The following is a 22,791-nucleotide window of genomic DNA, read 5'->3' as shown; positions in this document are numbered from 1 at the left end:
TTGTTAAATGATGCCACATCATGCCCCCAATATTTGCTTTGGCAAAAAATAACCACAGTGTGTCTTTGTGTATACTGTCTTGTTTCACAGTGGACTGAAAACCATTTGAAAAGATGCAACACAGTAAAACAGAACAAAATCAGAAACAAAAGGCAAAAAAAAAAATAAGTCTGTAGAAGAAAAAATGGAGCTAGGAATGAAGTTGGTCTATAAGAGTTCATGCCAACAAGGCCTATAGACTTGCTGGAGTTGGGTGGGTGGAGAGAGAGAGAGACAGATAACATTTCTTAGCTTTTAAAGGGAGGCACGTAAATTTCAACCACTATTATGTTTAACGCATTGTATATTAATATTTTTCTCCTGTATGAATACCCAACCTCTGAAAGAAAAAGAGCCATCAGTAATTTAATCCATATTTATTAAGCCCTTGCTATGGGCCCAATGCTGTGTCTTTAGCCTTTTCTCCCCGGGGGATTGGTCTGTAATTCCTCAAATCCGTTTATTTCTGAGCAGCTGAGAAGGACACATTTATCTTGCTGCTCCGTTGGAATTGGGAAGGAGGGGTGACTGTGTATCTTATCCTGGCCCTGTTTGGAAGGAAGAGGGCATAAAATAGAGCACGTGTCACTGCTCTTTATCTATGGGGAAATTAGTCCTTTAAATCCTTTCTTGCTGCTGGTTGGAATGTGCTGTGTCTGATGGCTGCTGGAAGCTGAGCACAGCAGCAAGTCACGACTTAATTTAGTTAGATGAGATCACTGCCTCAAAGCATCTTCTTAAAAAAAAAAAAAAGAAACAAACCTCCCTTGGTTTAGAAACTAGGGCTCTATTGCTCTTGCAGATGAAGATGCTGTGGAAAAAACAGGGCTTCTTCAAATGATGGCAGAAGTGCCTTCCTCCAACAGCTGTTTGCAAACCCATCATACGGAAATCCAAACGCCATTTCCATTTGCTTCCGTTCAGTTTCAAGGCTGTGGGCTTTTCCTTCCGCCTTCCCTTGATTATGTTCCATAAACCTGGTTATTGACACCATGTGTTTGTTGCCTGAATGGGTTAGTTGAATTTGTTCTGAAAAACGTCTTTTCCAAGAAAAAGAGAAAATGGTCCCCAAATACCATACTTTTCAGCTTTCTCATTGTTTGAGACCCAAGTTGAGACCATGCACAAGCATCAGTCAGATGAAATCCGCTGGATCTCAGATGATCTCCTAGGAGATTTGTGAGTTTCACAGCAGACCGTTTTATCAATAAAAGGGAATAGTCAAATGTGCTATTATTGTTTAATTTTAAGAGGCAGCCATCTCCTAGGCTGTGAAAGGGAGCAGTTACCTTGTTTGGCCTCCATCCCTGGGCCGAATTAGATGGAGCACAGTTAAATTAAAGCTCTCCATTGAAGGGCCTTGGCGGTGCAGCTGGGAGGCCTTTGTTGCCCTTTCTAATGCTTGCCTTTTCTCCACTTTCACTTTACCCATCCTATCAAATTTAAACACAAACATGCTTTTAAGATACTTCAGTACTTATTGCTGGAAAAGAGACATTTCCACCTGAACTTGATATTTAAGACTCCATCTCAAGGGAGAGAATTTGAGTCTACACACCTTATCGCACATAATGTGTGATGTGGTAGAAGCATCACTCTGAAGAGGACCACTAGGCAAGAGGCATGCTGTGTGCTCTGTATACACCAGCCAGGCCTCACGAACACGTTTTGTGTTTTCGCTTCTCTGTTTTTTTACTGATTCTGTCAAGTGACTAATGTTGAATAATCAAGAGTTGAAAGCTCGAGACACTGATGAAAGGAATCCTTCTCCCTGCATAGCATGATGATGGGATCCAAAAGTCATCCTCTTTGATTTGTTAAAATCATGAGTCAGTGCACGTTCTCATTCTCGTACATAAATATCAAGCCCTCTGTTTAATTAATTAGTAAGCCGACGGCATGATAGCCAAGATGGGAAATCGGGGCATGTAAGGTGACATTCTTGCCTGGTGCCTGTCTTCACCTAGAAAGGGGGTAGGTGCACAGAAGCCGAAGCGTTCTAGAATCCTGACCATGGATCCCAGAAGGTGGTCAGACGTCTACACGCTTGTTTCCTTTCTTCAGTTCTGCAGATATTTCCTCCCTCAAGGCTACATTGTAATTTACTCTTCTTTCTTCTTCTTGTAACTTTCCTTAAAATTAAGGCATAAATACTTCCAAAAGAAAGTATCTCTCTGGTCTTAGGGCCAGACTGGCTGCAGCCTGTCAGTCCACATTTTTGCCACCCAACTCCTAGGTTAGTGGTTCCTAAAGTGGGTCTGTGGACTCCTGGGTTTCCCAAGATCAGATGGTTTTTTTCTTTTTTTTTTTTTGAGACAGGGTCTTACTCTGTCACCCAGGCTGGAGTGCAGTGGTGCAATGTCAGCGCACTGCAGCCTTGACTCCCAGGCTCAAGAGTGATACTCCCACCTCAGCCTCCCAAGTAGCTAGGAGTATAGGTGCACGCCACATGCCCGGTTAACTTTTGTATATTTTTGTGAAGAAGTGGTTTCACCGTGTTTCCAAAGCTGGTCTTGAACTCCTAGGCTCAAGCAATTTGCCTGCCTTGGTCTCTTAAATAAGTGCTGGGATTTACAGACATGAGCCATTAAGCCTGGCTGTCAGACTGTTTTCTTAACAATACTAAGATGTCATTTGACACTTTTCACTGTGTTAATATTTGCACTGATGGTGCAAAAGCAATGTTAGTGTTATTTTAAGAGAAATAAAAAATAAATATTTGAAAAATATCTTAGTCTTAATTTTTTTTTTTTCTGAGATGAAGTCTCCCTCTGCCTCCCAAACTGGAGTGCAATGGCGTGATCTCGGCTCACTGAAACCTCCACCTCCTGGGTTCAAGCAATTTTTCTGCCTCAGCCTCCTGAGTAGCTGGGATTGCAGGCGTGCGCCACCATTCCAAGCTAATTTTTTAATTTTTAGTAGAGATGGGGTTTCACCATGTTGGTCAGGCTAGTCTCGAACTCCTGATCTCGTGATCCACCTGCTTCAGCCTCCCAAAGTGCTGGGATTATAGGTGTGAGCCACTGTGCCTGGCCATCTCAGTCTTAATTTCTAATGTTGCAAGTGTAGGTGAATACTACGTAAACAAGAGCTCTTTGGGATCCTCAGAAATTTTTAAGAGTGTAGGTATTTATTCCCTGTAGCACCTGATATCTAATTAACACTCATACATTTCATTGAGAGCATCCAAAGCTTGTCTTATATGTTTTGCTGTCTTTATGTATATATTCTATTGCATGATCTTTTGCTTTTTTGTGTATTTGTTTTACAACTTATTTCAAAAAAACATAAAGCATATGACTTACCATTTTATTACTGTGACTAGTTCGGTAGTTAAGTGCTTACTGTATGTCTGGCATCCACAACAGGGTCAGTTCTACATTTTGTATTTATATTTCATAAACAGTAATGAATCAAAAGCCATAATGACTGTAGTTCATTATATTAACCCTTGGAGAGGATTGCTTGACATGATCCAAAGGCCCCATAATGGTTAATTTTAATGGAAGTGGATCAGTATTAATGACTGAAATTTCAGACTCCAGTGGGGGAGTTAAATGAGTTTTTAATGGTGCTGTGTCATTTGAAATTTTGCTATTATTAAGAAAGTGCAATAGGGCTTCTGTCCCTGTGTATAAGCCAGTGAGCTTTTTTATGGTCACCACTTATGCTTTGAAGGAGCTAACTCCACTCTCAGCTTCCTGTTTCTGTCTTTGAGAGATTTCACACCAAATGGTCATTTAGAGCAGAGACTGGCAAATCACAGGCCAAATTTTAGTCTGTCACCCGTTTTCTGTAAATGAAGTTTTATTAGAACACATTAGAAACAAACATGCCCGTTTGTTTACCTATTGTTTGTGGCTGCTTTTGCTCTAGAAAGATAGAGTTAAGTAATTCTAACCAAGACTGAATGCTCTGGAAATTTTAAGGAAATTTCCTTATCTGGCATTTTAAGGAAAAAACGTGCTGATTCCTGACCAAGAGTCTATTAACATAAGGGCCTTATTCTTCCTCTAGGACAAATCCTTGCCTTTGGTTTTTGATGATCATGGAATGCACTAAAGGGGGTTGTGTGGTCCTTGGATCTAGGCTGCTGCTTGGTCACAGATGAGATTTTGACATAGTGCAGATAGCCGTAGTCTTACTTTGGATAAGTAGTATTCTTATCTTAACAAAATAATAAATCTCTCATTATTGCTGGGCAAAAAGCAGATAGAGTTTTAGAAAAACAATTAAGATCTGTTAAATTAGGCCATAGAATATAGGCTAGTTATTTAGGAAGTCAATTCTAAATAATAACTTTTTATTTATAAATCTGTCTGTGATTCTATCTATGCAACTATCTATTTTTTGGTATTTTTTATATTTTTTAATTGATATATCACAGTTGTACATATTTTTGAGATACATATGATATTTTGATACATGCCTACAATGTGTAGTGATCAAATCAGGGTAATTGGGATATCCCTCACCTCAAACATTTATCTTTTCTTTGTATTGAGAACATTATAATTCTCTTCTGGCTATTCTGAGCAACTAATCTATTTTTGGTTTGTTTTATTTTACCGTCTCTCCAGGGCTCTTCATTCGTTTGTGTAGATCCAAATTTCTGGTTGCCATTTTCCATCTGCCAGAAGGACTTCCTTTAACATTTCTTATAGCACAGGTCTGCTGGTGTCAAATTCCTTCAACTTTTGTATGTTTGAAAAAGTTTTTATATTACCTTCATTTTTTAAGAGATATTTTTGCTAGGTATAGAATTCTGTGTGGACAGGTTTTTTTTTATTTCAGCACTTCGAAGATATTGCTTTACTGTGTTCTAGCTGTTCATGCCCACTTCTTCTCCCCATCTTGGTGAGAAATCTTTCTCATTTTTGTTTCTCTTAATGTGACATGTATTTTTCTCCGGCTGTGTTTTTTTTTTTTTTTTTAATGTTTTCTTTTTGTTTTTGGATTTAAACAGTTTCATTATAGTGTGCTTTAGGTTAATTTTCTTCACATTTCTCATGCTTGGGACTTGTTGAATATTTTGCATCTGTGGGTTTATGGCTTTTGTTAACTTTGGAAAATTTGTGGCCATTATTTCTTCAAATATTTTTTCTGTCTCCTGTACTCTTTCTGGGACTCTAATTACATGTACGTTAGGCTACTTGAAGTTGTCTTCCAACTCCCTGATGCTCTGCATTTTTTGAAAATGCCTTTTTCTTTTCTCATTGTGTTTCATTTTGGTTTCTACTTCTTGTCTTCTACTTCTTTGTTTCTATTTGTCTTCAAGTTCACTAATCTTTTCTTCTAAAGTATCTAATCTGCCGTCATAAACTTACAATAGTATTTATAGAAAAATAGACATATTAGAGAAAACATCACAACTCTAAAATATTTGACTTAGTTATCTTACAGGCTTTTTTTTTTTTTTGAGACGGAGTTTCTCCCTCTCACCCAGGCTGGAGTGCAGTTGCGTGATCTCGGCTTACTGTAAGCTCTGCCTTCTGGGTTCACACCATTCTCCTGCCTCAGCCTCCTCAGTAGCTGGGACTACAGGCGCCCGCCACCATGCCCGGCTAATTTTTTGTATTTTTTAGTGGGGACCATCCTTTTAGCCAGGATGGTCTTGATCTCCTCACCTCGTGATCTGCCCACTTCAGCTTCCCAAAGTGCTGGGATTACAGGCGTGAGCCACTGTGCCCGGCCTTTTATAGACCTTCTTATGGAGACTTTTTTTTTTTTTTTAATTAAATAGAAGAAGCACTCTTACATCTGCCCTAAACTGGGTTCTGGGTTCTTATTTGGGTTTTCATATGTAAGCAAATGGGACCATATCCACTTTGTCTAACAAGTGAAAAGTCTATTAGGGCATTGTTGACTCCTCTTTCCTCTGGGCCACACATCTATCAGTAAGTCCTTTTCCTTATGTTTTCAAAGGAGGTCTCAGTTTCATCCACGTTCTCTGTTTTTGTTTTTGTTTTTTTGCCGCCATCCTTCTCCAAGCCACCATTATCTCTCACTTGAATGGCAGTAACAATACCTTCAGTGGTTTCCCTGCTATGTTCTACCTTTGTTCCATTTTGATCCTCTTCTCCCTATAGCATCTACAGTGATCTTAAAACAACAGTAAAATCCGTCACTTTCTTTCTTAAAATTTTCCATTGGTTTTCAATTAATTGAATTTTGAATGAAACCTAAATTCTTTACTGGACCTTCAAGATTCTTGGTCTCTGCCTTGGTCCTTATCATCATCTTGGGCTACTTTTTTTTCTTCATTGCTGTGCTTTTTCAAAAGTTGACCACAGCCCACAGAATACATTTTATTTGCAATCCAATAGAAGGGAGTATATTTACTGTATTTCACTGATTCTAAGGTATCTGAAATCATGGTGCATATTACAGTCATATACAGACATAAACATGTCATAGTTTGATAGCACTTTTTCTTCCTTAATGTTACATAAAATAGTCATAGGTTTTACAATGGAAAGTACCTTAAATTTGATGAGTTATAGTATCTAAAGCAGAAGTTTCCTATAACAGAGGTCATGTTTACTACTCAAGGCACATTCTGATGTTTTCAATTCTATCTTTTTTATTCTACTTCATTGGATACAACGAACCAAAAATCCCGACTTGTCATGCTTGCTGTTGGATTACAGCTTGCAATTTGAAAAACTCTGCTGTAGCCACTCAGTTTTTTTGGTGGTGGTTGTTCATCAAATGCACCAGACCCTTTCCTGCCTCAGGGTCTTTGCAAATGCTGCTCCTTCTGCCGTCTCCTGTCCATTGCATGGCTGGCTCCTCATCATCCTATAGGTTTCAGCTTGCATGCCACCTCCTCAGAGAAGCCCTCCTTGACCACCCTATCTAAGTAAGTTTCTACCTACCTTTCTTATTCTTTTTTTTTTTTTTTTTAAACTGGTCCCTATTTGTTTTCTTTGTAGCATTTGTCCCAATCTGTAATCACGCACTTATTCATTTCTGATCTTCCCTCACCAGAATGAAGGCACAGGTCATGGGTGCCTATATCCTTCCACAGTGTCAAGCATACAGTATGCGCTAAAAAATAATCCTTGTCAACTGAACAAATGCTGCTGGTTTAAGGCAGCTTTGTCCTGGAGAAAGCCTATATATATTTATTTCAAGGCCGACGTAGAGTTTTCTGAATGTCAGCAGCTTTTAATGAAAAAACAACACACACACAAAGTCCCTTTGTCCTGGCTGTTGTCCTGTGTGTGCGTTTCTGTGTGTATGTGTGTGTCAGGGAGTAGGCTGGGGAGGAGTTAGTTGGAGGGAAGAGGGAAAATTACTCATCTTTTCAGAATGGGAATAGGACAAATGAAGGAGAGTAAAACTTCATCCTTTATTGCTTTTTTTCCCCCTTTTCTCCTAATAGTCTCTAGATGTTAATATAAATGTTAAAAATATTTGTACAGGGTGTGCATGTGTGGTCTAAAGAGTTAATTGTTATTAACACAGCATTGTGTATTCCTGTAACTTATTTCTGGTGTTGGGGATGATTTGATTAATTCGTTCTTTGAAAAACAGATGCTAGTGCCGCATTCTCAGCTTTCCAGGCAAATTGCTATTCTCTATATTTGACCCGTAGCATGTAGAATTGTATTCTGCCCTATGAAAAATTTATAATCAACTTCTTACCTTTTAGGCACATAGAGATGAAATCCAGCGCAAATTTGATGCTCTTCGTAACAGCTGTACTGTGAGTATTAATTAACCAAAGATGATTAAAATAACATGAAACTAACAGAGAAGGAAAAGGGGACAGCTCTTTAAAATATCGGTGACGAGTTTTGATTCGAACTTGCAGCTTGAAGAAGATAATGCAATCAACCTTATTTGGAGTTTTTGAGCCCTGGATAACCTGTTTTTTTGGGGTTCTTCCAGTTTTGAAAAACTGAAACCATTCTTCCTGTTTGGGGGAAGAGGATAGTTGGAAGGGTCAAAATAATTCTCACTTGTGGAAGCACTAATAGGTTTCAGCAGCTGCAATGAAAATCCCAAGGCAGCTCCCCCTCCTACCCCAATGTAGACGGTTTCATGGCTAACCCAGCTCAGAGACTCTCCTGTCACCAAGGTAGTTGTATCTGTGAGACTTCTCCAGATTGCTACCCCTGCAGAGGAAGAACCAATGAGCTCTTCTCCTGGAGACCTAGAAATTGTAACTTCCTACCAGGCAGAATTTGGCTTTCTAACATGCAAATTCAAAATCTAGGACTCTTTGGGAGATGTTATTTATATTGAGAGAAATAAATGCTATGAGTGGATAAGCATCTTCCATAGGTTATATAATAGAGTAGGGTCGGTGGGAATTCAGTCTATTTTTGATCAGAGTGAAGGTCTGAAATAGGCCCCTTTCAGAAGATGGGGATGTTCTCCTTATTCATGTGCCCTCTCTTTTCTTTGGCCTTTTTGTCACTTTATTACCTTCTTAGTCCTCAGTGATCTTGTCCTTGTTTGTATTATTTGCATTTGTGAATTTCCAGAAACACCTTCCAGCCTCCACACACATACATATTTTATTTTCTTGTTATGAGCTCTTTATTTCCTCTTTAGCTACTATAAATGAGATATTAAGTCCTAACGGTATTTTTTTTCTTAATTTAGGTATAAAATATATCTAGTAAAGCACATAAAAATGTAGTAATTTTAAGTATACAGCTCAATAAAATTTTTATACAGATAGACAACTAGGTAACCCCAGTGTAGATCAAGGTACAGAACTTTCTCAGCCCCTGAAGGCTCCCTCTTGTTCCCTTCCCATCATCATCCTTCACCCAAAGGGTAACCACTATGCTGACCTCTGATACCATAGTTTAGTCTTGCCTGTTCTTGAATGTCATATAAATGGAATCACAGAGGATGTGCTCTTTGGGGCTTAGCTTTTTTTTTTTTTTTTTCGCTTAAATGGTTTGTGAGGTTCCTCCACGTTGCTGTACCTATCAATAGTTTGTTCTTTTTTTAATCACTGTATGGTGTTTCTGGTGTATGAATAGAACTATAGTTTGTTTATCCATTCTCCTTGTTGGTAGACATTTGGATTGTTTCCGTAATGGATCAATCTGTTAGGAAACCCTGTTGCACAAAGCCTTTGGTGGCTGTGAGCACTTACTTCTGGTGAGCATTTCCCAAGAATTACTAGGTCATGATATTTGCCTCTGTTTGACTTTAGTGGGGAACTGACAGACCAGTTTTTTGGTCTGCATTTCCTGATATGATGGTGGATTGGGACGGGCCTGCCTTAAAATGTCTGTGGATTTCCTCCATCCCTCCTCCCTTCCTTGAGTAGTTGGGGGGTGACATTCTGGTAGTTTTCTGCCCTAGGATTTTAGTTTCTTGTTGCCTTTCTTTCTTATTTTACACACGAGTTATTTGCTTATATTACATACGTGCGCGTGAATGATCACTGAATAAAATGTAGATCATTTTATGACTGTGGAATTTTTTATATTACCATTTTTTCCTTATATAAGCTTGGATTTTTAAAAATGTGTGCATTAGTAATCCTGTTCCATTCATCTGGAGTTCTTTTTTCCTTTTTTAGTCTTTTGGCATAAGAACTTTCTAAAAAACATTTTTTTACAGTTTTATTGAGGTATAATTGGTGTACTATAATCTGATGCGTTTTAAAACGTGTATATAACTGTGAAACAGCAAAACAATCAAAATAATGAATTTTATTATTATTTTGGATAAGATTATCCAAATTTCATTCTTGAGCGATAAAAACAAAATATTTATTGTATTCATCACCCTCAAAAGTTTCCTTATACCCCTTTGTAATTCATCTTGTCCCCCATTTTAAAAATTGAAAGTTCAGTTTTAGTGGAATACACTAGTATGTAGACTGCATTTGGTTACTTTCGCATGTAACTCTAATGCTCTCCAAATTTGCGTTTTCTGGAACAGTGACTTCTGATCTTTGCGTCATTTACCTCTGTGTTCTGTGGCGAAGCCTCTGGGGGCCTTCCCAAGTGTGTGTGTGTGAACCTGAGAGAGATGCCCTCCACCCACATTTCAGCCAGAGCAGCTGGGTAACTTAGTAGTCTAAGCCATGGGCTCTGGAATCAGACAGAGTTCAGATTATAAATTGGCCTCTTAGTAACCTATGCTTATTATCCTACGAAGCCCCTCTTTCTTTGTCTGTAAAATGGAGATGACATTGTATACCCTCAGTTCCAGTCAGTACCCTCATTGATTGTAGGATACGTAATTAATTTAATAACTGCTCTTTGGGGGCTGGGTGAGGGAAGAGAGAGAGCTTCTGGTTCCAGTATACCACGTATCCACATTTCAGACAGTACAACTTACGGAACACTGAGTCATGGGATTTGGTAGTAGTACCTCCCTCATAAGGTTGCTGCGAGAATTAAATGAGATACGTGCAAACTGCTTGCACAGGGCCTGATCCATAGAAAGTGCTAAACAACATTGGTTACTATTAATATTTTATTCTCCTGGGCTTAAAATATAATCTTTTGTTTGGAAAATGGCTCTGCTGCTACTTTAAAAAGTTTGAAAACCACTACTTTAGAACAACATTTAGCCACAATAGTAGGTCTCAATTATACTTTTCCAAGTTCAAGACCGCTTTAAAGACACTTCAGAGGAATGTGTTGGAGGTTCCTTTCTTTTTTGGCATTGCCGAAGATTGTCTCCGCTAGGAAATGTCATCTTTGTCATTTAAAAATGAGTTATTATGGGAGTTCCCACAATTCCCATAATAACTCAATTGATAGGAGCTCTCTTCAGCTTTCAAAAAGCTCATGCACAGTAAGATTTTCAAGCTCAGACCATTTCTATATTTTGAAGACATTTAAAAAGGATTTGATTCAATCTGGCACCTAAAACCCTACCTAAGTCTGTTTTAGAGGGGAGTTGGTGGGCAAACATATGACACAGTTTTAATTATGAATCAATCTGTCAGCTATAAGATTAAAAATAAATAATATGCAAATAGCTGCCTTCAGAAGAGAACCAGGCATTAAAATAGGATTTCAGTCCTGTGTCTTTTTAGCCTGATGCTCATTATCTGACTGGTTTCTTCACCCCTAACGTGCCATTGGACATTTACCTGGTAATTTTCCTCTGCTGGTCTTCCAGTTAGGTGTGAGAGGTCCATGTCTTCTTCTCAGAACCATGATAGCATTGAAAAACAACAGATCAGATCAGCCCAAACAAAGTTCTTTCTTTTTTTTCTTTTTCACACTGAGAGTAGATCTTTTTTTTTTTTTTTTTTGAGACGGAGTTTCGCTCTTGTTGCCCAGGCTGGAGTACAATGGCACGATCTCCGCTTTTTTTTTTTTTTTTTTTGAGACGGAGTTTCGCTCTTGTTGCCCAGGCTGGAGTACAATGGCACGATCTCCGCTCACCACAACCTCCACCTCCCGGGTTCAAGCGATTCTCCTGCCTCAGCCTTCTGGGTAACTGGGATTACAGGCATGTGCCACCATGCCTGGCTAATTTTGTATTTTCAGTAGAGATGGGGTTTCTCCATGTTGGTCAGACTAGTCTTGAACTCTCAGACTCGGGTGATCCACCCACCTCAGCCTCCCAAAAGTGCTGAGATTACAAGTGTAAGCCACCATGTCCAGCTTAGATCATTTTTTTAATCTTCCCTTCTTTCTTCGAACTGTACCAAGACCTGTTATCTGTAAAAACAGCATGTAAGAAAGCTCTGCTGGCCCCTGCGTTGTGAAGATATCTTGCCCATCTTTTTTTACTGCTAAGATGGAATCAACCTTTCAGTTTCTCTTTTTTACCCTCTATCTTTGGGGTTAAAAGGTTAACAGACTCATAGTAAACAAATCATTTGACCTTGGTGGAGAGAGAATATACCCAGGACCAGAAAGTAGACCTACCAATTTTCCTTGCACATTCCCTGGATCGAAATCAAGAAGGGTTGTCCTGAATGGTAAATATATTTTACCTGCATCATTTCAGTTTTCAAAGATCTGAATAAAAAAATTGAATAAACACTTCTATCCCTATTTTAGAGAGGCAGTATAGTTTAGGGGGCAAGAATGTAGATTCTTGAGTTTTAGTGTTGGGTTCGAATTCTGGTTTTGTTATTTACTAGCAGTGACCTTGGGCAAGTTACCTAGCATCTCTGTTGCCCCAATTTCCCCATCCATAAAATAGAAATAAAATAATACCTACTTCAAAGGACAGTAGTGAACATTGCCTGTTACTATGCCTTTTTAAAAAAACTCACAAAGACCATTAATTTACTGCCTATGTCATAAGTCAGTTTAATATCTGTAAACTCAGTAACATATGTGTGTGTGTGCATGGGTGTGTCCAACATTTAATATCATGACTCCAGCAACTTGAAACAAGGTCACAAGCTAACTGTGTTACGGCTTGGGTAGATAGAATATGTGTATAAAAAGTCCAAATCAATTAAAATGCCTTAAATCTCAGTATGGGTACTTTACAAAAACATGTAACACTTCTCTTGTCAAATGGGCAAAATAGAGATGATGACCAAATATAGAACCAGCAATCACAAACCAGAAATATAATCAGAGCCACAAGAACCCTTGTAGACTTGATGACAACAGGGAAATAGAAAGACCCTTCTTACTCCAATGGGCCCATCTCAACTGAGTGATACCAAATTGCCCTTTTCCAAGTATTTCTTCTTTAGCATTTTATAATATAATTTTGGGAGAAAACGAAAAGGTGGCAGAAATGGGCTACTATCACAAATGATAAATTGCATTTTTTTCATGAATCAAAGAAAGCAGGTACCCAAAGTCTTAACTACATCCTTGAATGACAAGTAAATTATTTTGGCAATGGTGTGTTTCCATGTGAGTAGACTTTCTGTAGTCTGGTCTGTTTATTCCCCCAAGAGGCTTTTTTTTTTTTTTTTTTTTTTTTTGAGATGGAGTCTTGCTCTGTCACCCAGGCTGGAGTGCAGTGGCGCAATCTTGGCTCACTGCAAGCTCCGCCTCCTGGGTTCACACCATTCTCCTGCCTCAGCCTCCCGAGTAGCTGGGACTACAGGCGCCTGCCACCATGCCCGGCTACTTTTTTGTATTTTTAGTAGAGACGGGGTTTCACTGTGTTAGCCAGGATGGTCTCGATTTCCTGACCTCATGTTCACATGATACATTAAGGTCAAATAACATGCAAGAAAATTCAAAAAATTAAAAGAGTAAGAGCAGATGAGTAAATATAGTGTTCACTCCCATGTCACAGATGGAGAAACCAACCCAGCAAAGGTCAGATGGCTTATTTGGGGTTCCAGAATCCATTTTATATCTTCCAAGCCAGCCTGCCTGTCTTACTTTTCTTTGGGAAAGAGGTAGGCGGAAGCATAGTAGTTAAATGGAGACATTACGAAAAACATCTTGAGGAATAGGTTTACTACATACAGGAAGGAGACCAGTTGAACTAGTGGGCATTGTTTATTCATTGTTTCTGGTTTCGGGAGATTTAACATGTCACAGAAAGGGAAAGGCAGGGACCCTACAAGTCATAAGTGTCTGCTAGAAATGGCAAATGTGCAGATTTTGCTTATTTGTCTTCCTTGATAAAGAAGGTATCTGAGCTAAGAACCTGACCAGATAACTTTTATTCCCCTTTTTGTAGCTGACAGTGTATCTCAAAACAGTACATTATGAATTAATGTGGCTTTTGACATTAAAAAGCAAATCACTAGACCATTAGACCATACACTAAAAGGTTATCAGCTCAGTTAACAAAATGAAAAGTTGTATCTCTTCTGAGTACATTTGTGGACAAATGTACTTAATTGATGTTCTTTAATTCTATGTGCCTGGGGAGATTTTTTTAAAAACTGATAATCAAAGAGGGTTAAAATAGGGAATTAGTCATGAAAGCAATGGCAACATTTCATAAACGAAATCGACTCTAGGTTTGAAAATTGGAAACAATTAATAACTGTAGGCTTAATGGCATTTCCTTTTAATTTCCTTCTTTTTGTTACATACAATTTAATTTACTGCCTGTGTGCCTCAGTCCAACTATTATTAGAAAATTGCCCTTAAACTTCTAAAGTATTATACATGAAAGCTCTCTGCAAGCAGTAATTCTAAACCTCAGCAAAGAGAATAGGAAAGCTAAATGTTCTGAAACTGAAGTCATTCTGCTACTGAGCAGGAAAGTAATTTAGCAAACCCCGATTAAATCTCTCTCAATAAAATGACAGTTTCATATACATGGCTTCCCATTGTCTGATAGCCAACTGTATAGTAAAATACATTAAAGTGATGGTATAGTACAGTATTGTATTTTCAGGGTTTTTCTGAGTTTCCCTTAAGTTTTTTTTCCTTGGTTGTATGAAATGAAATTTATTGCTTGTGATATTATTGAAATAACTCCTGGTGCCCTTCCCTGTCAGTCTTCCTTGATAAGAACTTCATTTTGCTTTCTAAGACTGTGGCCATCTCTAATAATAAGGTCCTAGAGATAGTGTCATGGGCATTTTTAGCTTAATTAGCAGATTGTGATACCAGTCTATTATTAATTTGCATTTTCCTTCCATATTGTATTATTTCTGTCAACTTGATCTCATTCAAAGTCATCCGTTTCATGCAGTGATTACTTTTGATTGCTTTTGCCATATTTCTTAGATGTGTCCTGAGTTAGAGAGAAACTGGGTCTTTTTCTACCACTGCTCATGTTTAGAGTTAAGTGGGTGGGCGTGGGAGCTTGGACGTGACTCTCAAGGTCAGGTGGGCAAACTCATGAGCGGCACGTTGATTGCCAGTGTCACGTGAGTTCAGAAATCCATAGCCCTAGAAGCAGTTTCTCATTTGAAATGAATGTGCTTGGCGTGTAACTGGATTCCTTTCCTCTTTTAGGTAATCACAGACCTGGAGGAGCAGCTAAACCAGCTGACTGAGGATAACGCTGAACTCAACAACCAAAACTTCTACTTGTCCAAACAACTCGATGAGGCTTCCGGCGCCAATGATGAGATTGTACAACTGCGAAGTGAAGTGGACCACCTTCGCCGGGAGATCACAGAACGAGAGATGCAGCTTACCAGCCAGAAGCAAGTAAGGAGAGTTAACAAGGTCATGAGATCCTTGGAGGACTTTTAGAAGAATTTTAGGAGGAGTGCTTGGTGCATTCTCCCAAGGGTTCCAACACTAAACTTCATACCCAACTTCACTGGGCTCTTTTTAGAATCATGTCTTGTTTCTAAGTCTTTAGGGTTTTAAAAATGGCTTTTAAAAGTGTGTAGTTCTTATTAATTTTGATTTTAAAAAATTGGGCCGGTGTGGCAGCTCTTCCCTGTTATCCAGACACTTGGGGAGGTAGAGGCGATAAGATCACTTGAGCCCAGGAGACCCCATCTCTTAAAACAAAAAAGATAAAAATTAGCTGGGCTTGGTGGTGCATGCCAGTAGTTCCAGCTTTTTAGAAAGCTGAGGCGGGAGGAATGCTTGAACCCAGGAGCTCGAGGCTGCAGTGAACTGTGATCATGCCACTGTACTCCAGCCTGGGTGACAGAGCTAGACCCTGCCTCGAAAAAATAAATGTAGATAAAAACAAAATCAAATGCTTTGGGAGATCAACGTAAATGGCTTGATTTTAAGCTTAGTCGCTTCCCCTGGCTTTGCTTTGGGTTCTGCCTCTAAGGTGGCTGCAGCACTGGCCCTTCGTCCATTCTTGCCTGGTCCCCTCGGGCTGCAGAGGAAAAAGACAAGCTGCATTTCAAACTGTAGTTAGAAACTTGTGCTTTTCTGAAACTGACCTGACCAAAGTAATCTCCAGGAAATCCTTGTTTAAAGATAAGGCACAAATCCGTGGTACTGATTTGCAGACGATGGAGGCTCTGAAGACCACGTGTACCATGCTGGAGGAACAGGTCATGGATTTGGAGGCCCTAAACGACGAGCTGCTAGAAAAAGAGCGGCAGTGGGAGGCCTGGAGGAGCGTCCTGGGTGATGAGAAATCCCAGTTTGAGTGTCGGGTTCGAGAGCTGCAGAGGATGTTGGACACCGAGAAACAGAGCAGGTGGGGTTTTGTGTTTGTGGAAAGCTCATGACAGGTGACCGCAGGAGGATCAGCCTGAGAGTTGTGAACAGGGTGATCAGCTTTCCCAGCTGAGACTGAGAAGCTTCCTGGGGCACAAGCCTCCTGGTGCTTAAAACCAGGAGACTCTTGGGCAAACCAGGATGGGGTGGTCACCCTAGTTGTAAACGTAGATAGTGTGAGTTGGATTCTGTGGCTGTGGCTGGTATCTGTTTTCCCCATGCAGAGGCCTGGGCATCAGGGCAAATACCTCTGTTTTCTGTGTAGAAACACTCTCATGAGGTTTCTTATCAGAGTAACCATAGCAAGAACATTACCATTTTAATCCTGGTCATGTGCAGTGCTAGTCTTCCCTCCACCCCAGGATTCCTCAACCTTGGCACTATTGACATGTCAGGCTGGGTCATTCTTTGTTATGGGGGCTGTCCTGTGCATTGTAGGATATTGAGCAGCATCCCTCGTCTCTGCTCACTAGATGCCACCAACAACCCCCTTCCCAAGTTGTGACAACAAGTATGTCTCTGGACATTGTCCCCAATGGAGAACCACTGCTTTACAAGAATAGTTTAGTGGTTTTTTTTTCCTTTTCTTGGAGACAGAGTCTGACTCTGTCACCCAGGCTGGAGAGCAGTGGCACCATCTCAGTTCACTGCAACCTCCACCTCCAGGGTTCAAGAGATTCTCCTTCCTCAGCCTCCCAAGTAGCTAGGAATACAGGTGTGCGCCACTATGCCCGGCTAATTTTTTTTGTATTTTTAGTAGAGATGGGTTTTCACTGTGTTGGCCAGGCTGGTCTTGAACTCTTGACCTCAAGTAATCCACCTGCCTTGGTCTTCCAGAGTGCTGGGATTACAGGCATGAGCCACCATGCCTGCCTGTTTTTTCTTTTTTTTCCTTTCTTAGTAGGAAGTGATAATAATCAGTTCAGGTAGTGTCGTTCCTCTGCTTTCTCACTTTTGTTTCCACAGTTCACCTAGTATAGATTTCCCTTCCTGCAGGGCCACAGTGGTGCAATTGTGTACTCCATAGCTCTGAGGGTTGCTGGTCACATTGAAGATGTCATAGACTGGAAGAGTTGTTATGACAGATTTACAGCTCATGGCAGGAAACTGTTCTGTTTCTGACAAAATTGGTATGTGATGACGTTTCACAGATGGAAAGAAATGGCCTAGAAGGACGGGTGCCGCTTTCCAGTTTGTACAAAGGCACGATATGGGCTAGTGTGTGCCCCGTGACTTCCTGTCTACACAGCTAGTTGGATCCATTTTTCATAACCTTGCTCATGTCACCTTCCTCTGAAACTTACCTTCCTGTGATTCTCTGAACTCCTTAAGCAAGATAAGCTATCCGCAGAAATATCAATCAATGAATTAATCTGTGTCACACTCTTTTGGGTATCTCTCACATTTACTGGGCCATAGTAGGCTCAACTAAATATATCAGATGGATTATGCAAAGTTCAGCTGAGCTTCAAAAGTTTGGAGGTAAAAGATGAGGACCCTTACATTTCAAGAGAAATGATAGAAACAATTCCTTTTTGTGGATCCTCCCAGCTTCTACACTCAGGGTATTTGTTGATGTGAGGGACTGCTGTTTAAGTCTCCTGTTCCAGCTTCCTTCTGAAACCTTAGACTCTGCCATCCTCACTATAAGTTCTGGTTGTTTTCTCACAGACCCCTTCCCTCCCGTCCTCAAGTGCAGCTCCTATCCTAGCTGTTTCTAGGGACCTACGGAGATCATTTTTGGGGTAGGATCTGGCTTCAGCATCAAGAAATACATGACCATACATGGAAGGTATAATTATGAACTGTTCTCAGGAAGACTAGCATTAGTCTGCTTTCATTTCATGTCTGCTTTCAGGGCAATTGTGGAAGATCGTGCCTTTCTTTTCTTTTTTTTTTTCTTTTTTCTGTTTTGGTATTATGTGGGATACTGAGATGAGTAAAATATAATTGTTAATCCGTGTTCTCAAGAGCCTAAGAGTCTACTGGAGGAGATATGGATTCAGATATTTAGGAGAGATGGGGAGGCTGAAGTGGGTGGATCACTTGAGGTCAGGAGTCTGAGACCAACCTGGCCAACATGGCGAAATCCTGTCTTTACAAAAAATACAAAAATTAGCTGGGTGTGGTGGCATGCGCCTGTAGTCCAAGCTACTTGGGAGGCTGAGGCAGGAGAATTGCTTGAATCTTGGAGGTGGAGGTTGCAGTGAGCTGAGATCGCGCCACTGAACTCCAGCCTGGGCGACAGAGTGAGACTCCATCTCAAATATGTATATATATATTTAGGAGAGAAATACAGTTATGCTTTGGATACAGAACAAGGTGACGTTACTTCTGAGAAGAGAAAGTGGAAACAGTTTTATGGAGATCATAGCATTTGAATTTATCCTTGAAGGCTGAGTAAGATTTGAGTTTGCAGAGTAGCAAAGGAGGAGATGGCCAGTGGAGGAGATTGTATAAGCCAAAGTGTGGAAGTAGGAAGCATGATACCTAAATGGGGAAGGGGAAGTGATTTTTTTTTTCCCAGTTTGCTTCTGATTTTTCTGTTCTTTAGCATTATTTGGGGAGACACTCATCAGATTCAAGTTTCACTTTTGTTTTTTCTTTCTTTTTTGAGACGGAGTCTTGCTGTGTTGCCCAGGGTGGAGTGCAGTGGCACCATCTTGGCTCACTGCAACCTCCGCCTCCAAAGTTCAAGCAGTTCTTCTGCCTCATCAGCCTCCTGAGTAGCTGGGATTGCAGGCACGCGCCAGCATGCCTGACTAATTTTTTGTATTTGTTGTAGAGATGGGGTTTCACCATGTTGGCCAGGCTAGTCTCGAACTCTTGACCTCAGGTGATCCGCCCACCTCAGCCTCCCAAAGTGTTGGGATTAAGACGTGAGCCACCACACCCAGCCTCAAGTTTCAGTTTCTTGATGAGTACCCAAAAACATTTAACTTTTTTTTTTTTGTTTGTTTGTTTGTTTTTTTTTGAGATGGAGTCTTGCTCTGTCACCCAGGCTGGAGTGCGGTGGTGTGATCTTGGCTCACTGCAACTTCCACCTCCTGGGTTCAAGTGATTCTCCTGCCTCAGCCTCCTGAGTAGCCGGGATTAGGGGTGCACACCACCACACCCGGCTAATTTTGTATTTTTAGTAAAGATGGGATTTCACCATGTTGGCCAGGCTGGTCTGGAACTCCTGACCTCAGGTAATCCACTCACCTTGGCCTCCCAAACTGTTGGGATTACAGGTGTGAGCCACTGCGCCTGGCCTGTTTTGTTTTTTCTCACCCAAACCTAACATGGGTCAAATCTTTGCTTGGTAAGCTGTTGGAAAGGAAGACAGTTTGGAACTAAGAGTCTAGGTTGGGCATCTCTCTGGCCTGCAGCCTGTTTAGTTGCTCGTCAGGATTAGAGATGGACCAGCCTTCTTTCAACAGGTCAGCTGTTGGGGGGCTTCCAAAAGCTGACCTGTGTTTTTCTGGCAGGGCGAGAGCCGATCAGCGGATCACCGAGTCTCGCCAGGTGGTGGAGCTGGCAGTGAAGGAGCACAAGGCGGAGATTCTCGCTCTGCAGCAGGCTCTCAAAGAGCAGAAGCTGAAGGCCGAGAGCCTCTCTGACAAGGTCAGCGCCCACCCCTTCTGCTTTTTAGGAAAACATTTTCGTTTCCTTCTTTTAAAGGCACGCTTGATAAAAATTCAAATGCAATCCATGGCAAACATATTTCATAAACATATGTTCATGCACTCCAAAAATGTCCCATGGTTTTGCCTTACCATGGGACATTTTTGGTTGGCAGTAGCGTGGGTGGGTGTGGTGGGTGCCCAGTGATCACAGTCGGCCAGTGACTTTTTAAAATCTGTGTATCTAGGCCCTTGAAGTTCGAATTTTGATCTGGGTGTTCTACTCTCTGGTTGTCTGGCATCTTATTTCCAGAAGGCTTTATGGATTGAATGCTGTGCATCTTTGGGAAGTTCTTGGTGGCAGTGACTAATGCTCATCCCATTGCTGCAGTAATAGGTAGCTCAGCTTCTCCTTGTTCCAAGTTCAGGGTCATGATAGGGTCTGATGACGCATTCCAGTTCTCAGTATTTCACATGGGAAATACACGTGTTCCATCCATGTGCCTCTCCATATTACATTTACAGTCATAACCAATGTTTTAGAGATTTTAGCTAATAATCTTGAGAGAGATACAGAATAGGTACTTCAGTGTTACAGATCACCAAGGTGAAGATCAGAGGAATTTTATGTATAAACACACAGATGCGTACATAGACACTCTTTTTCATGCACATACACACACAAAATAACAATCTGATTTTATATTTTCTACAACTTTGTTATTTCATGATAGAAAAATAGTTATTTGGGTCATTGTGGAAAATATAGAAACCACAGAAAAGTAAAGGAAATAATGGCTGGTCACCCATTGCTATTGTTTTATTCGTGAATTTATTTGCAGTCTCTGTGCTTATGTTTATGCATATACACACATACATAGACATACGTATGTATTTTTATAAATTAGATTCTCATGTGTACAGCTTTACATGTTTTTATTAAAAATCATTTAACTGCAGGTTTTTTCTGAGTTGAGTATTTTTTGAACATGTGATTCTAAAAAAAATAAATAAATTCCATGGAAGTACCTACTTTAATCATTATACTTGTATTGGAAATTTGAGCTTCCAGTATTTTGCCATATAAATAACAGTGTGATAAATATGAATCTTTATGGACATCATGATTATTTTCTTACCAGATACTTATATTAATAGAAACAGAATTATTAGATTTAAGGCCAGAGCTCTCTAGTGAGGAACACTCCTGAGTTCCCTGAAACTGGGTTACCACTTTTTTTTTTAGCATGAGGAAACTAGATTTATTAGAGATATGTGAGGCCTTTTATGTTTAATGTGAAAAATATTTTTTTCTAGTTGACTGCTCTTAAAGTATTAAGCAGCAAAGTCCTTTGTATCTTTTAAAGCTCCAGACTTTGCAATACCTTATTGTCTTGATCTTCTCCTAATTGGGATGAATTTCTCCTTCCTAAGCCTTTCTTATCAAACTTAAAATCTGACAAAACAGTCATTATTTGCGTACGTGTCTAGTTATGGGCCTTTCTGACTTGATGTAAGATCCTTGAGAGCTTAGTTATCCTTTCATCCTAAAAGCCATAATGCAGGTAGTAAGCATTCAGCATATGATTATTTAATTAAATTCAGCCAAAGCATGTCAGATAAATAAATCCTTAAGCAGTCATCTCCTAGAACTTGTCATGGCTATATTTAAGAGCCATCCCTTAGAAATAATTTCCATCCTCATTTAATAACCTATGGAAGACTCACCAGTGACATGGACTTCTGTATTTAGAAAAAAGCAACCTTTACGTTCTGACCTTTAGAACTCAATATTCTTTCTTCGTGAAGGTTCGTGGACATTCATAAAAGTTGTCAGCATCTAACATTCCTAAATGTGGCATTATGCCAATCTTTCCAAATGTCTAGCTCAATGACCTGGAGAAGAAGCATGCTATGCTTGAAATGAATGCCCGAAGCTTACAGCAGAAGCTGGAGACTGAACGAGAGCTCAAACAGAGGCTTCTGGAAGAGGTGAGTGTGAAACACCTGGGATAAGGGCCAAGTAGAATTTTTTCTTTTAATAGGCTTTATTCTTTGGAGCAGCTTTAGGTTCACAGCAAAATTGAGCAGAAAGCACAGAGAGTTCCCACATACTCCCCGCCCCCTCCTCCCACAACGTCCCCAGCTGTCAACACCCTGTTCCAGAGTGGTCCATTTGTTACAATCAATGGGCCTGCACTGACACATCATCATCACCCCAAATGCATACTTTAAATTAGGTTTGCTCTTGGTGTTGTACATTCTATGGGTTTTGACAAATGTATAGTGACAGTTATCCACCTTTACCATATCATACAGGATAGTTTCACTGCCCTAAAAACCCTCTGTGCTCTGCCTGTTCATCCCTCTCCACCCTCAACTCCTGGCAGCCACTGATCTTTTGCTGTCTCCATAGTTTTCCCTTTTCCAGAATGTTGCATATCTGGAGTCACACAGTATGTAGCCTTTCAGATTAGCTGCTTTCACTTAGTCATATGCATCCAGGTTTCCTCCATGTCTTTTCACGGCTGGTAGCTCATTTCTCTCTGGAGTCTTTTTTTTTTTTTTTTGATCTTGCTCTGTTGCCCAGGTTAAGGTGCAGTGGTGCAATTACTACTCACGGCAGCCTTGACTTCCTGGTTTCAGGTCGTCTTCCCACTCAGCCTCCTGAGTAGCTGGGACTACAGGTATATGCCACCATGCTCGAGTAATTTTTGTATTGTTTTGTAGAGACGGGGTTCCCCCCTGTTTCCCAGGCTGGCTGGTTTTGAACCCCTGGGCTCAAGTGATCTACCTGTCTAGGCCTCCCAAAGTGTTGGGGTTACAGGCATGAGTCCCCGTGCCCTGCCTGAACTTTTAAACAAATTTCTTAAAAAGATTTTTTTATTTCAATAGCTTTAGGGGTACAAGTGTTTTTTTGGTGACATGGATGAATTGTGTGGTGGTGAAGTCTAGGCTTTTCGTGTACCTGTGACCCAAATAGTGTATATCGTACCTGATAGGTAATTTTTCATCCCTCACTCCCCTCCTTGCCTTCCCCCTTCTGAGTCCACAGTGTCTATTATACCACTTTGTATGCCTTTGCATACTCATAGCTTAGCTCCCACTTGTAAGTGAGAACA

At 40.3% G+C, this 22,791-nt stretch overlaps 1 protein-coding gene across 1 annotated transcript in view; it reads left to right on the top strand.

The window, feature by feature from the left end:
* CIT (citron rho-interacting serine/threonine kinase) overlaps positions 1-22,791 on the top strand; it is a 206,395-nt gene that overhangs the window by 137,708 nt on the left and 45,896 nt on the right. The window contains exons 24-28 of the mRNA XM_011964547.1: positions 7,697-7,750; positions 14,883-15,080; positions 15,851-16,044; positions 19,535-19,670; positions 21,557-21,661. Of these exons, the coding sequence (XP_011819937.1) occupies positions 7,697-7,750; positions 14,883-15,080; positions 15,851-16,044; positions 19,535-19,670; positions 21,557-21,661 (687 nt within the window). The remainder of the gene's footprint in view (positions 1-7,696; positions 7,751-14,882; positions 15,081-15,850; positions 16,045-19,534; positions 19,671-21,556; positions 21,662-22,791) is intronic.

This window comes from Mandrillus leucophaeus, unplaced genomic scaffold (genome assembly GCF_000951045.1).
Source record: "Mandrillus leucophaeus isolate KB7577 unplaced genomic scaffold, Mleu.le_1.0 Scaffold7, whole genome shotgun sequence".
Taxonomy (NCBI): Eukaryota; Metazoa; Chordata; class Mammalia; order Primates; family Cercopithecidae; genus Mandrillus; species Mandrillus leucophaeus.
The sequence above is the reverse complement of the archived record's forward strand: the minus strand, read 5'-3'. Positions and strand labels throughout refer to the sequence as shown.